At 38.8% G+C, this 14,787-nt stretch overlaps 1 protein-coding gene across 29 annotated transcripts in view; it reads right to left on the reverse strand.

Moving 5' to 3' along the window:
• TNRC6B (trinucleotide repeat containing adaptor 6B) overlaps positions 1-14,787 on the reverse strand; it is a 141,934-nt gene that overhangs the window by 19,517 nt on the left and 107,630 nt on the right. For 16 of the 29 annotated variants that reach the window (XM_065046525.1, XM_065046561.1, XM_065046528.1 and 13 more), the window contains 11 exons: positions 14,084-14,129; positions 10,245-10,393; positions 8,892-9,062; positions 6,433-6,558; positions 5,268-5,399; positions 4,649-4,744; positions 4,229-4,403; positions 3,615-3,749; positions 3,237-3,413; positions 1,002-1,148; positions 645-740 (listed from right to left, as the gene is read on the reverse strand). In XM_065046525.1, coding sequence (XP_064902597.1) covers positions 645-740; positions 1,002-1,148; positions 3,237-3,413; positions 3,615-3,749; positions 4,229-4,403; positions 4,649-4,744; positions 5,268-5,399; positions 6,433-6,558; positions 8,892-9,062; positions 10,245-10,393; positions 14,084-14,129 — 1,450 coding nt within the window. The remainder of the gene's footprint in view (positions 1-644; positions 741-1,001; positions 1,149-3,236; positions 3,414-3,614; positions 3,750-4,228; positions 4,404-4,648; positions 4,745-5,267; positions 5,400-6,432; positions 6,559-8,891; positions 9,063-10,244; positions 10,394-14,083; positions 14,130-14,787) is intronic. The other 13 variants (XM_065046668.1, XM_065046685.1, XM_065046646.1 and 10 more) reach the window with 4 other exon arrangements.

Genomic DNA, 14,787 nt, shown 5'->3' on the forward strand with positions numbered 1-14,787 from the left:
TCCCAGCATCCTGCTCAGAAGTGTGTGCAGAAACCATTTTTCACAAGAAAGCATTGGAGTCCTTCCTACTAAGTATTTGAGGCAGATACCTAAATTACTATTTACAGGTCAACCATTAAAAGCCAGACAGCTAAAAACCCTCTGTCTTTTCACGTTTCAGGGAACGACAAGTGCTGTAAAAGGTGAGAAAAAAAAGTTATCTTCACAGCACTCCAATATTCTAAAGCTAAAATGAATAAAACCACTCACCTTATTAATCTAATTCCTTAACTCATACATACAGTAGCAGGTATCTATAAATCATGACATTCTCCCAACTCATTGCATGTCAAAAGACTGTGCATGTGGGGTTTTTTTTCCCTTTTGCATCTGCTGTTCATTGCTACCCTATTCTTTAACTTGCATAATGAAGAATTTTGTATCAGGGTGGGTGGAAGGACAGATGATCTTAGCTTAGTTTTTAAAGCAACTACAAGAGAGCATTTTATCATCAGGAGGAAAACTATCTGATCATCCACTCAAATCTTGATTTCCAAGCTTCCTCAGAAACGACTGAAAGACTAAACACTCAAAGTGGAACAAGAATGAGGAACCAGTGAATAAGTGGAAAATGTTTTGTCCAGGTAAGTTTTGAGCCCGCATACCTGAAGTGCTATGAACGTTGGTGAAGGAATTGTCAGAGGCACTGTAGGGCCAGGCACCAGGTGAAGGCAGCGAGGTGTTGAGGGAAGAATTAGACCCTATCAAAGGGAAAAGGAGAGAGAAAGAGCAGAGTAGGCCAATTTCATAGATTTTCTGTAACACTGTTAAACCTCAAGAGAGCCACAACGTGCACCAATGCCAAGCTTTCATGTGATACACAGCCACGGTGCAAAAGCACACAGGCTTCCTCCTTTGTCAAACACAATGGAACGCGTTACCCTGTTACGGCAGGAACTTCAGAATATTCTCAAACATCAGAACGACTTTAATAGCCACATATCAGTTGTTCGCTGTTTTACCTGTGGTGTTGTCCCGCAGAAGTTGGTGGTCAGTATCTACAATGGGAGATGTGGCTGTCCCCCCCAGCACACTTCCAGGGGTCACATAGGGGTCAGATTCAGGGTCAATGTTTTGTATACCTTTCCATGGCACTCCTGGTTGGAACTCTGTGACAGGAGGGAAAAAAGAATTAGACTCAAACAGGGAAATGCCATTTACTGGAACTGAAGATATTTCAAGAAGGTAAATAATTGTCTTCTACACTGTTCCTCAGAAAAATCAGACTTTTCTTAATTAAAATCTATTACACATTTCCTTTCATGGCACTATCACTAGTGTCTGAATACAAGTCTACGCTACAAAGAAGTGGCACAAGTGCATGTGGTATTCCTTTGACTATTCCTGTTTTACTATATTCAAATGTGGCATCAATGTTTTACTCTTCCTTAATACATCATATATTTTTTAAGATATGGAAGATTAGATTACATAATATTATATTCTGCACATATACTTTTGTGTGTGCACAGAGGCCTTTCTCAAGGAAAAGAAACCTACCTTAAGAGTTCGTTAACACACCACTTTACACTGGAGGTACACACACACTTTATACATTACCAGTTGATACTGAGGTAATGCTAAGGTGAGATGCCTTGTGGTAAAAGCAATGTATATACTCATTGGCATTCCTCATGCTTCGCAGCGAGATGGAATATACTTATCACGCTTTAGTTTCCTTTCAACTATAACACTAGCCACGTCAGATTTTTTAAGACAAGAGGATGAGTTACATGAGATATGAACACACAAAAATTCCAGTTACTATAAGAAAGATCAGTAACTTGGTTCCTTCTTCGAGTGGATGTTCAATGAATAAAGTTCTGTGGTCAGTTTTGGAAGAACTGGTAAGAAAGTAAAACTGTCAAACGCAAAAAAGGATGAAGAAGCTTCAGATACTATGTTACATTTTGGACGAGTGTGAAAAGAGTGACAAGGTGGCAGATTCATCCCTTGCAGATACAAGTCCAGGATATGGAACGATACCTTTATTCCCAACCTGAAATTCTGAAATAATTAATGATGGAATATTTGAGTATAATTAAAATTCCATGGTTAGAAGTTCCCAAATAAACTACTTTTTGTAGGTTTCTTGCAGTTGTATCTGTCACACCGATCCCAAGGCTTTCTGATGCAAGGTCTATGCTACTGGTTTAGCCAAGAGATGTACCTGCACCTTTACTTTTTTGTGCTTCAGGGGATGCACAGCAGACTACCTGCAGTTAGGAATGTTTTCCTAGAACGCGAGAGTCTTCCAGGAGGAGAAAAATCACAGTATCCACTACTTGCTGAACAGCAGTTGTGATTAATCCATGCAGCCTCAAGGACACCACTCGGTTTAATGAATGCTTTATATAGAAAATGATGTGCGTGTTCAAATACATATATTTTCCCTAGATATTCTAGTTTTCTAGCAGAAAAATAAAATTCTGCAGTGAAAGTATCTACAAGGTTTAAAGAATGCGCTACTGCCTTTAATGCAAAAGGCAAGAAACTTCCACTCGAGCCACAAGACTGGTGAGCAGTACTGAAACACAGCAACACTCTTCTATCCTTTATGCGACATGAGCAAAGGTGAACCGCAAGAGCGTTTTTGTCAAAACTGCAACAGGGTAGCACATACACTGTATACATATTGTACCAATACTGCTGCTAGAAGAAACTTTGCGGTCCTAAGAGGATCATATCTGTAAACAACTGCCAGAACAGAAGTTCATGCTAGGTAAAATACAAGAGGTCAAGACAAGAAAATCCTGCTCCCACCATCATAAAAAACAGGCTTTCACATCTTATGCTTTCCAATTCCATGCTATCCATCAGAATTTTTACACCCCTTGTAAGCCTAACGCAATGCAAATAAGGAACCAATACAAGTGGAAGGAGCTGATAGTGTGTTCTATGGACAAGTGTTTGCATGAAAATTTCTGTAAGCGTAAAGTCGCAAAACTACAGAAGATAGAGTTTACCTAACAAAAGCTAACTGCTACTCAGGAAATTCAGCAGTTAGTTCATAATTAGCCCAGAATTTCTTACCGGAAATTCAACATTTATATTCTAATTTAATGTGGAAGAAATTAAAAAAACCGATAGGCCAAACAAATATTTCCCTTGCCATGGTTATTTAAAAAGTATGGTGAGGAAAGGCCCCAGCAAATCTAATCTAAAGCTAGGACACAGCCCTTGCCCCTGTGCAGTACCTGGAGGCCAGCTGGCATTGCTGGATTTGCTTCCAATCTTGTTCGTTGGTGGAGATTTGGCAGGTAACCAACTATCACCAGCAGGGCCTGCATGGCCACCTAGTGGGTCGCCCTGTATTATGTCAAACTGGTTGTAGGGCGATCCTCCGCGAGCCTTTCCAGGGGGTACTATTGCACCTGAAGCATTAAAAAGACATTTACAATCAGGAAAGGTTGGGATCTTTATGAGCATGGTATACCAAAACAAAAATATATTTAAGATGCATACTGGTGAGGGAAGACATCCACTAACTTGCAGCATAGTTTCACCTAAGCTATTTCACCTCTGGCAAGATGATACCGCAAGGGCATTCCCAAAACAGCCAGTCCCCTTCTCACCATTTTTGTGCATATTGGCATCTTGTGAAGCCACAGAGGGCAGCCCTTCCATCATAGTCCACTGCTTAAAGCGGGATTCTGTTCCAGCCTCTTTCCCTCCCACCATGCCATAATCCATGCCACTTGAGCCAAAGCCTGTGAAACAAACAAACAAAACTCCATTGTCATTCGCTCTTTTTGGTTTAATTATCTTCAGACAGGGAGTCATTGTGATCATAAAACAAAAACAAACCACAAACAAACAAACACAACAACAACAACAAAAACAACAACAAAAACAAAACAAAACAAAAAAACACACACACACACACACAAAAAAACCCCCACAAAAACAACACAAAAAAACCCAAAAAAAACCCAGTAGCAACTGAAAAGTTCAAGAGGCAACTTCCAAATAAGCTTGTTAGGTCACTAAGCCTCCAGGATATGCTTTGTTGCTAGGTTTGTCTTCTTCCCACGTAATGAAAAATAATGCAATTTGATCAAGAAGTGACACTTGTCGTAACCTTCACTCTAGTGTTTATATATGAATTATTAATTTCTGGACCCAGACATAACTGGCTTATATGGAAACTATAGTCAATTCACCAAATCTTTTTCCGCAGAGCACTTACTTGAACCGTATCCAGGTATTTGCCCTTTGGTCTGTAAATCTGAGAGACCCACATTCAAAGGATTGGGTACCATACTGTCTAAATGTGGCTTAGGCCCAACAGGGTGGGATGGTGAATGCTTCATGCCAGGCTGCCTCTGCTGCTGCTGCTGGAGGGCACTCACCATACGAGCAATCTGCAAATGGGAGAAAAAAAATGGGGATGATATATCCTATATTGTAACACAGAATTCCAGTAAACATCAAGAAACAGTGACTTGAAAGAGATCCAAAGGACCTTGTTCACTGAAAAGTGCAATCTGAAGAGACTGCAAACTGAAGAGAGCCAATGACATTACCAAGCCAGCGCTTGTCTTTACTGCAGACTGTGTTTTCCCAACACGCATTATACTTTATATGACTGACAAAAACAGTGCCACACCTGTTGCTCCTGCTGTTGTCGCACAGCTTGAGATAGCTTCCTCTGGCTCTGTAACAGTTGCTGCTGCTGTTGCTGCTGAAGGAGGAGCTGACATGCCTGCAAGATAAGTGGGGGTGGGACGAGTTAAAATACAGAGCTCATCAAGTGAAATATAATTGCCAGGTGCTAGTCACTAGCAAATGATTTGCTCAGAACTTGGGTAAACATTTCACACACTACCATAAAATGACAATTAATGCATTAGAAGACTGCTATATCCTTAATTTATTTCTAATTTAACATAATGCAACAGTATTACTAGTACTTGCTTTACTACCATCACTGTGACTACAAGTCCAAAAAAAACTTCATTAAAAATCAACAAACAATTGCTTTCAGTGCAAAGACATTGTTCAGGATCATTACTAACTTACTGCAACAGTTACGATAATTATACAGGCCTATTTATCTGCTGCCTTCTAACAGGGCTGTATCTTCCTGTGCAACGAACAGGGAATACTTGTACAAAAATCACACAAGATCAGTAGAACAAAACAGAATTAGAAAAAACATAAAAAGAAAACTTCTTCTAGCAGACGATATGTAAACAGTCTGTTACACAAGATTACTAGCTACTTACTAATTGAAACTGGGGAATCTGTGGAAGCTGGCTCAGCATGGCAATCTGTTGTGGAGAAAGCTGGGGGCCCATATTGAAAAGACCAGGATTCAAGCCACTGTTGGGAAATTGTTTGAGCATGGAGGCCGAAACCTGAAAAGAAATGAGTTACATATTCTCAAGAAATGCACTGCTACAAGAAAGGATGATGAAGTACAAGTATTTCTATAAATGAATGATGCCAATTTTAAACGGTGTTCCAGGAAAGACATTACCGATTTATTAATACATCACGTTTAAACATGCACAATCTATGACTTGAGCAGAGTGAATACCTCACTTGATTGACAATATACAGTATTACACGTGCAGATGCAGACACACACACAAAGGTTCCTCCCACAATCAGTCTGGTTGCTAGAGACTGCACTAAACTAAAACGCTGATGTATATGCAGCTAACCAGTAATCACAGTACTGCATTATCACATTAAAAACGTACTGCTTGACAAGGCAAAAGAAAAGCATTCAGGCAGTCACTGGAGCAAAGAAACAGTGCCTTACAGAAAGAGTTAATCTCTTCGTGTGCTGAATAAGCTATAGTAAAAGACAGGAGTAGGTGGAGAAGAATCCCCCCATTTCTCCCTGCATTATGTGAGAGTTACAAAAGGAGATTTTCAGAGAATCTCCAGAAGTCTTCACCAATCCCAAAGCAAAAGGTAAATTTGTGCATTTGGAGACCCTGAGATCTTAGAGCTCTACAATACAAATACAATGTGTAGCCCTTCATCTGGCCTCTCTTTCAGGGGGGACAGGAAGCACAGGACAAGACTGCTTAGAAAAAAAAAAGGCGCAACCTGTCACACTTCAGAAAAACTTTCAGCTTTCACTTTTTTGTTTGTACTTGGCAAAAGCCTTGCACAGGACTCCTGAATCCACTTGGAGGTTTAAAAATACTGACAGTGAGCATTTACCATCAACTGCTTTAGAGTAAGAAAGAAGGCTAATCCTTCTCCACTGAGTTTTAGGCACTTTCAACTATGAATTTCAATTTTTTTATCTTATCTAAGTTTTTTATTTCTTAACATCAAGTCAAGACTAAGATAGATGTATAAGCAACCGCAATGATGTGTTCTGAAGGCTTAGCTCTACTTTCTACAAGAAACCAGTTACTAAAAATTCCTTACCTGGGGAGAAAGAAATTGGGGAGGCACTTGCGCCCGGATATTGGGGGAAGGATTTAGTGGCTGCACTGGTGTGTGCATGCCCCTCGATTGTGCTGTGCTGTTTCCAAACAAACCATGATTGCCACCCTATAAAATTAAAGCAGTAGTGAGAGGATGAATCTTTCAGGATAATGGATTTCTACGCTATTAACTACATATCAACAACAATGAAGCAAGTACTGACATAAACAGAGTATCTTTAGAATTTACTGAGATGTTTGCCCTAAATCAGTAATATTCTGCCTGGGCTGAACTGCTGTACTAAGTTTTTGAGATGCATGCTCTTTCTCCTTTCCATTGAAGAGTCATGTTTATACACTTATTTCAAAGCACATGTAAAATCTAATTGTTTTATATCTTGCACTTTACATGGTAGAAAATGGAAACCTGGTATACAAACAACATGCTCAAAAAACCCCATTTGACTGGCTCAAAAGTATGGCAAGACCATGTCAACAAGAATTCTGGGCCATGATTTTAGAGAAGTCAGGTACTTTTTCTGAGTAGGTTTTTGAGATATCATTCATGAGCCTATTACTTCCTTCGCAGGTCTTTCACTAGCTGAAATCATAATTCAAAAATTTTATTAAAAATTTTCCTTCTGATGTAAAACTTCAGCATTCTGGATTGGGATATATGTCTTTTGCCTTTTTTTTCAAGTGAGCGTGTTGGTTTTTTTTTTCTTTTTTTTTTTAAACTGCCCAGTCATTTATTTTCTAGTGCAAGAATACTTGCTGTTTGAGGGTTTTTTTTAAATGAGAAGTATTCACTGTTTTGTAAGCAAGTCCTGTAATAATAAATCCTAGTGCATGAAAAAGACCAAAGAAAATTCACTATTATGTTTCACTATTTCAGTCTCTGAACAGACTGTCTTTATCTGTGTCATCTTTAAAAAAAAGCCACAAAAGATGTTATGGGCAGTCTCCTACACGAACTGTTGCATGCTGTTGCTTCTAAATGCTGCAGCTCATACTCCAAAAGGTCTTTATGTGCCATGATTCTGTCCTTTCATTTTTGAGATCCTCTGAACCTCCCACCTTCTACTGTGTTATCAGGCTATGATTCTCAGACACCTGGGGTTCTATAAAGTACATTTTCCATCCCTCAGCCATGTTCTTCCATGCCAGCACTGCTGTACCAAACATAAATTCATTCTACTTCCAAACTGAGACTGTGCAGGCCTTCTCCAAAACCTTTACTTCCGTTATATACAGGATGTCATAAACTTTGCCTCCCTTCTACCATAATACTGTGCATCATCCACTATCCCTTTGTTAAAACAAAAGTCTCATTTTGCTTCCATACTGACAACATTACAGATTGCCCCATTTGCCTGCACCATATTTCACCTCCTTAATGTATCTTCTCTTTTAGAGGCAACTCAAGATGTCATATTAAGCATGGAGAAGGAGAAACATAATAATAATAATAATAATAATAATAATAATAATAATAATAATAATAATAATAATAATAATAATAATAATAATAATAATAATAATAATAATAATAATAATAAATTTATTAATTATTATTATTTATATGTTGGAAAGTACTGTCTGGGGTCAACTACACCTTAAAATTTTTGAGAGGCTTGAAGCTGCAGCTACACTTTCAGCCCTCCCTAAATCTCAACAGAGTTCTGCACACTGAATCCAGGAACATGCCTGCAAATTTTGGACTTACTCTGATATTCAGCACTGATTGTGTCACACGGAAACAGAAAGACAAGACAAAGAAGCACCATCATGTTAGGCATGTGACTACATAAGCTAGTCCAGTTGCAACACTTAAGATCTATTCTTTTATTTCTTAGTATTCCAGCAACATTTTCTTCTGGCATAATGCAAAACATAATGGCTAGAAAGTCTTCCAAACTGCCGAGTCAACCACTTCATTTCTTCCCTACCACTCCCCCATATACAGAACAAAAATACTGCCACTTCAGGAGTTTTTAAAGGCTGCTAAATCAATCCTTTCTTTGGGCTGCAGGGAAGGAAGAAGTGAACAGGCAGAGTGCAAAATGACTGCCATTTTTTAAAGGCACATTTCTACACAGGTCATTGGGTGGAGTCTGGAAAAAAATCAGTGTCAGGAGGTGGTGGGGCAAATGACAGCCTCTAACTGGGTTTTAAAACAGCAAGTACAACAAAGTTGCCACTAACTTAATGACTTCTGAAAAGCACATCTATCTGCTGCTGCAGTGTGATTCAGGAAGTAAGAGGCCAACAAAACCACACGGAATACATGTTAATGACAGGAACCAAAGCAGATTGATTCTCAATGGCCTGATATAGCTGAAATTTCCATTAACAATATTAATTTATTTAGTACAAAAATAAATGCAAGCAACCAACTAACCAGGATTAAGCCCAGGTTGCAGCCTTATAACAATGCATCTTATAAGGTGGCCTGCTTACTTGTCTAGCAGCGAAGTTTTGGGGACTGAGCCCTGAGCCGATTGCCCCAAGGCCGACGTTGGATAGTGTGGAACCAGAGGGAGACAGCTTGTAGCTGGGAGAAGGGGAGAAGGGAGAGCAGGGAGCCTCATCCCCAAGGCACCCATCTTGATTGGAGAAAGGCAAAGTCAGCTGAAGCAGCAGTTAAGCCAACAGCAGGAGGTGGTTAGTGAAGCAACAGAATGCAAGAGAGAAAGAGGGACAGTGAGTGACTGGGAAGAAGCAAAGTTAATTTGTAATTAGCAATCACAAGGACAAAACTTCTGACTCAAATGATCACTTGACAATTAAGATTTTGGTCCAAGGCGATAATCGATAAATTCCTAAAGGTTGCTTTTAAAAAAAACACATTTTGAACTCTCATTAGCTTTGTTTCTGACAGTGGCTATTACTGTTATAGAAAGAAATCCTGAATGAATTCCTTAAGTTAGCACACACCTATGAATATAATTTGTTAGGAACGCATTAGCTCTGCTAACGGTTTTTATTAATTAGGCCACCAGAGGGAGTTGACAAAATGTTTTTTGGCCTGTTATACCCCAATGGAGGAGTTAAAAATGCATTGACAGTAACACGCCTTCGGAATCTTTAAACCAAATTTACTTTCCATTTTACATGTGATAAATTTAAACTGTATTAAAAAAAAAAAACCCTCAAGCATTCTGAAACTATTGGACACTCTCCCACTCATAACGTGAAGCAATTAATGTTTGATAGTAACAGTGGAAGCTTCTATTTAAAATAGGCAAGAATATGAGAAGAAATGCTATCATAACATACAACAGATGTCACAGAGAAACAGATGTCATACAGAAGCTTACAGTACACGGACATACAGCATAAGGGGTTGCGGAATTTAGAAAGAGTGTTTCCAATAAACGACAGACATGAAAGCAGAAAAAAATCTGAAACACTGTGATTACTTATGTTTACTTAGATCTAAACCAAATTTTACAGTAGATGACTGTAGCCAGTAGCCAAATGAATCACTGTGATGAAACCCATAATGAATTTCATTGCTATCAGTACTTCACCCTTCCAAGAAAAACAAAGGAATTTCTTTCTGTCCATATTGAGAGCAGTCTGTTCTAGAAGAAAAGCCTCATTTCTCCCCAGATAATTCAGTGTGTCTATGCACATCTGACACCTCTATTTTATATACGCATTCATTCTACAAACGGAACTCCCCGCATCTTTTATTATTGAGTTTGTCCAAGGTTACTGAATTTTTAGGCCTTCCAGAGAAGTAGGGTGAAAACTGGGAGCTTGAAAACAGAAGGCTGATATTAATTTATCTAAAGATACTTCTCTCACCTTCTCAAAATAAGGCCCACTATCTGTGGTTCCCATGTCTTTGGAATTAGGTGGACGGAACCCAGATCGATCCTTTCTCATCATGTCATTAAAATCCCCGAGATTCATGGCTCGTTTATCTACCTCAAACTTCTTATCTGGGAGACCACCTGTAAAAAAAAGGAAAGAAGATGAAATTAGTGGCAATAATCTCTATCAGGTTTCACAACAGCAGGTTGACAGCAAAAGAAAGAATCTTTAAGATCAGTGCATAAATCAGATCTGTCTTACAATTTAGCATAGCTACAGTTGCTCTTAAGAGTGTTGAAAAATTACAGTAGGAAGTTTAATTTTTAATAGTGAAGAAGCCAATTTAGAGAGTTTAATGTGAAGAATTTTTTACAATTTATGTACAGATATAAACATATGCATTTCTACAGCAGCCTAGTTCAATTAATGATATTCATTTTATACATAATTCTCAATGTCTTCCAAAACTCACTGTTATTTATTGGTAGTCAGATCTATAGACACCCTGCTATTTAAGTTCTCCATATATTCTACTTAGCCTTTAATGGGTTTGGCTTTGAGAAAGAATTTATCAAACTGTAAAACCATGTGCATAATTTGATCACAACTCTCCTCCAGTCATGTGAACTTAACTCTTGAACACCACAGATCATCTGTAATTCCATCAGTCTGTATGCAATGACTATACAACTAGTAATAGAGACGCTTTTCAAACATCCCCTACAGTCTCCTGCCATTGCTGCGTAATCTGGTAGAACATGAGGAAGAGATGTTAATAAAAGAGGATCAAACTGTAACATAGACAGTGGACAAGACATCATCTTTCTCTATAAGCTATCATCACCCAAGTGCTGACTGAAGGAAGTTTTCTACCTTACATACTGAACTGCTGCCAAGGAACACTTTTTTTTTGGTCATATTTGGCACCTGTGAAGTAGCAGATGCATACTGTTACGCTGAAGTAGACAGAAAACATCTTCATTTTAAAATATGGACAACATGACTGAAGTGAGCTTTACTGGAGTTTTTAGTTTTAAATAATTTCATTTACTAGCACAGATGGCCTAAGAACAGTTTAAAAAAACTGTCCCCATAATTAACCAGTATCTGTGACTCTTCCAAAGGAAGCTGGTGATAGATACCCTGACCTATAACCAACAAAACACTAAGTCTGTCAAACAGAGCTGACAGCTAATCACTCCAGTATCTTCAAAACACTTATCTGTTCCTCAAAAAAGCTTCTCAAAAAACTTGCATCTTTTGTTAATGTCCAATCACAAACTATTAATATTCACAGGTATGTTATTGCCAAGAACCTATGAAATCAGCCACTAACTACATGGGTTTTTCTTGCTGGCACAGCTTTCAAATTTGATCTGACGTGATCTTCTCAGATGCCTTCAATGTGATTTATCAGAAAAAGCACTTGACATATCTTGACATAGCATCACCTACATATCTCAGCTTGTAACTGGAATCATATTTACGTGGATGAGCTCATCCCTTTCTAACATACCCTAAAAAGCTAGGACTGGCTCTGCAAAAGCAGTCACATAAAATGTCACATGCATCTCAGTCTTGTCAATTCCTGCATCTAACCACTACACACAATGTCAGCAATTCACTACCAAAAGGCTTCTGTGCTTTAATTCTAGAAGGAAGCCCTGCCTGTTAGTTACTTGAAAAGAAACTGAAAGCAAGACTGAGTTGCATCACTATCTGAAATGAAACTGGGTCAGTGCCAACACAAGATGACTAAGCAGCAGCAACACCCTTTTGTTTCTTCAGTTACCCTGATGATCCAGTGAACTCCTTAAACATTCTTGAAGGATGCCTTGTTAAATAACATGTAGAGCATTAAACAGCACCTTTAAAGGCTTCAAGCATAGATATGCATGCCACTTGGTGCTGAGGCAGCTGCTTAAACTTCAATATAAACAAGGCCTTGTTAAGAGAGATAATAGCATTCATTTATTCCGTTCATAGAAAATGCTAACATAACCTTGAAACCTGTCGTGTGAGTACATCTTTTGCACTTACCAACAAGAGCTATAAATAATGCTGGTGGCTGTAGACTAGCTTTAGCTTACATAGTACAAGGTAGTGGTTAAAAACTGAAAACTTTGGATTTTACCCTCACTAGGCAAGAACACTTGTGCATCAATAAATATGAAGTACTAAATCCTCTACATGCAGAAAGGTAGAACAGGTTAAAAGTCCATCTTAATGAAATGAGACATTGCATCAGTTCTTGGATTTTTCCCACTAACAGCTGTATATGTACATGATGCTGGAAAGTGAGATTACCTAATGCTTAGCACAGTCAGTCACAGACCTGAACACTTAAGTTCTCTGGCAAGTAGTATCTCAGAAGTAAATAAATTCTACCCTTGATATTGGATACTGCCAACTTGTATCACAGAACCCACACTATCCTAACTTACAGCAATGAATTTCAGAAAAGACTTCGAAACTAACTGTACTTGACTTATAAACACCAACTTTAGTTGATCCAGAGATCTCACAGACTGTGACCTGACACAGAACTACTTTTGCAGGTGGTTTTTCAGAGATACCACCAGAAGATCATCAGTAATTCAGGGAACACAGAAGTCTGCCACAGCAAACTTAGAACCACCAGCAGCATAAGCAATGACTCCAGTCAGTCACCTCTCCCTGCCAGTCCTCCCTTCTTAGCAAACCCCCTTGTGTCCTTTCAGCAGCACACTGACATTCCTGACAGTTATAGAAAATACGATGACGATTTCTCTCTAATACTATTGTTGGGTTTGTACAGTGGCAATGTCCTTTAAGTGGACTAGAAGATCTGTTTTTGTAGCCAGGGCATGGGGTGATCTTCCTGCTTCTGTAGATTTTGAAGAATCAAAAACTGAACAGAAGTAGTCCCTTAGAACAGGAACAAAACCCTCTTCCCCTTTATAAGTATCAGACTATCCTGTACAACTTTTTAGCCCTACTAAGCCTTCAAACACTTCATAACAAAATAAATAACCGGAACAACGAATTTGGATAATTTCTTTTTAACATATACTTTAGGAATCTTGTAGGGAAGCCATCTCAAATGGCAGAAGATTTCAGAAACCTGTGATATTTCTATTGCAATACCACGATAGTGAGTATTCAGAGACAATTTGGAGAAGAACAGAATGCAAAACTAAAACTGATTTCAAGATTAAAAGAGAGTTCACTGCTCAGTTTGCCAAAGAAGAAATTAATTACAAATTCAAAGGTTATTAAATGGGATTAATCTAAGTGGTCAATTCCAACTCTCATTTAGGATAGTGTTTTCCACACAGCACATCCCACACAAGCTGTGTAGTATTTGTGGTGAGGCTATCAAGAGTGAAAAATCTAGTTCTACTGAGCAGTAACTTGTAATAGCCTGAAGCAAGCAACTGAAGAAATCAACGATAGAAGATACTCTTTTCCCTCACATCACCTCCAGGGAGCTGTGGTAACTGGGATGTTCTACTGTCAAGAGCTAAAACAGTCCTCCTCTTCCACCAAATGAAAGCAGACCTTTACTATCTTAAAACAGTAACAATGAATACATGGATCAAACCAGTCTTATAGGATGTCCCTTCCACAAGTTATAGCTCAGTTCTGTACAGGTATACATCCCAGTGTTGCATATCAGCATCAGCTGTGTAACTATTCAAAGCCTGCATCAGATGCTATCACTCTATCCTTCTATTATGAGGAGTGCTAAAAGCAAGGATCAGACCCTTCCAAAGCACAGCATGTCATCCAAATAAAAATACTACGCATGATCTCATACTTCAAATGCATTTAAATTAAATTATACGCACCTACAGACAAGTCCATCTTACTGCATGGAATGTCCTCAGTTTGACTCTGGGGAAAAAACAAACAAACAAACAAATCAGTTCCAATTTCTATGAAATGCTGAGGAACATTTCAGAAAGCAGCCCTTGATGGTTAAAGGTGGAATGACTGAAGGACATGCTTGTCCCAATTAAAGTTTTATTTGAAACTAAAATAAAATATGACTCTTGATATTACCCTGGACACACCTCACCTCAACCCCCTAATGCTGTGTGTGGCAAGTTTACCCATGTGAAACCAAACACATGAATGCATGGGACAGACAGAAAAAGATGGACAGACAGGTGCTCTGTGAAATCAACCTCTGTCTTCATGTTCCAGTGGTCAAGAGATGAAACACTGAAAATAGTGGCCAAAACGATAGCTCAGCCTCATGACCTGTCAAGTCATCAAATCTTGATATGTGCTGCCAAGCTATTCTTTAGTTGGCAGACTGGAACAGGGTGTTCCCATAGCTTTCAGAAGCATCTGCAGTCTAGCAGACTGAATTTGAGCTTGGGAGCCAACAGACATCACAAACTAATCCTAGACATGTCAGTGACAGTTTATGTAGCCCTGGGCTTCACACAGAACCTCTGCATTACCATCTTTTGCTGGCCTGCATTACATACTACTCACTCTTCACAGTACAACAGTTGGCACAATATTCTGTGAAATGTTTTACAAA

Source organism: Columba livia, chromosome 1, assembly GCF_036013475.1.
Source record: "Columba livia isolate bColLiv1 breed racing homer chromosome 1, bColLiv1.pat.W.v2, whole genome shotgun sequence".
NCBI classification, from domain to species: domain Eukaryota; kingdom Metazoa; phylum Chordata; class Aves; order Columbiformes; family Columbidae; genus Columba; species Columba livia.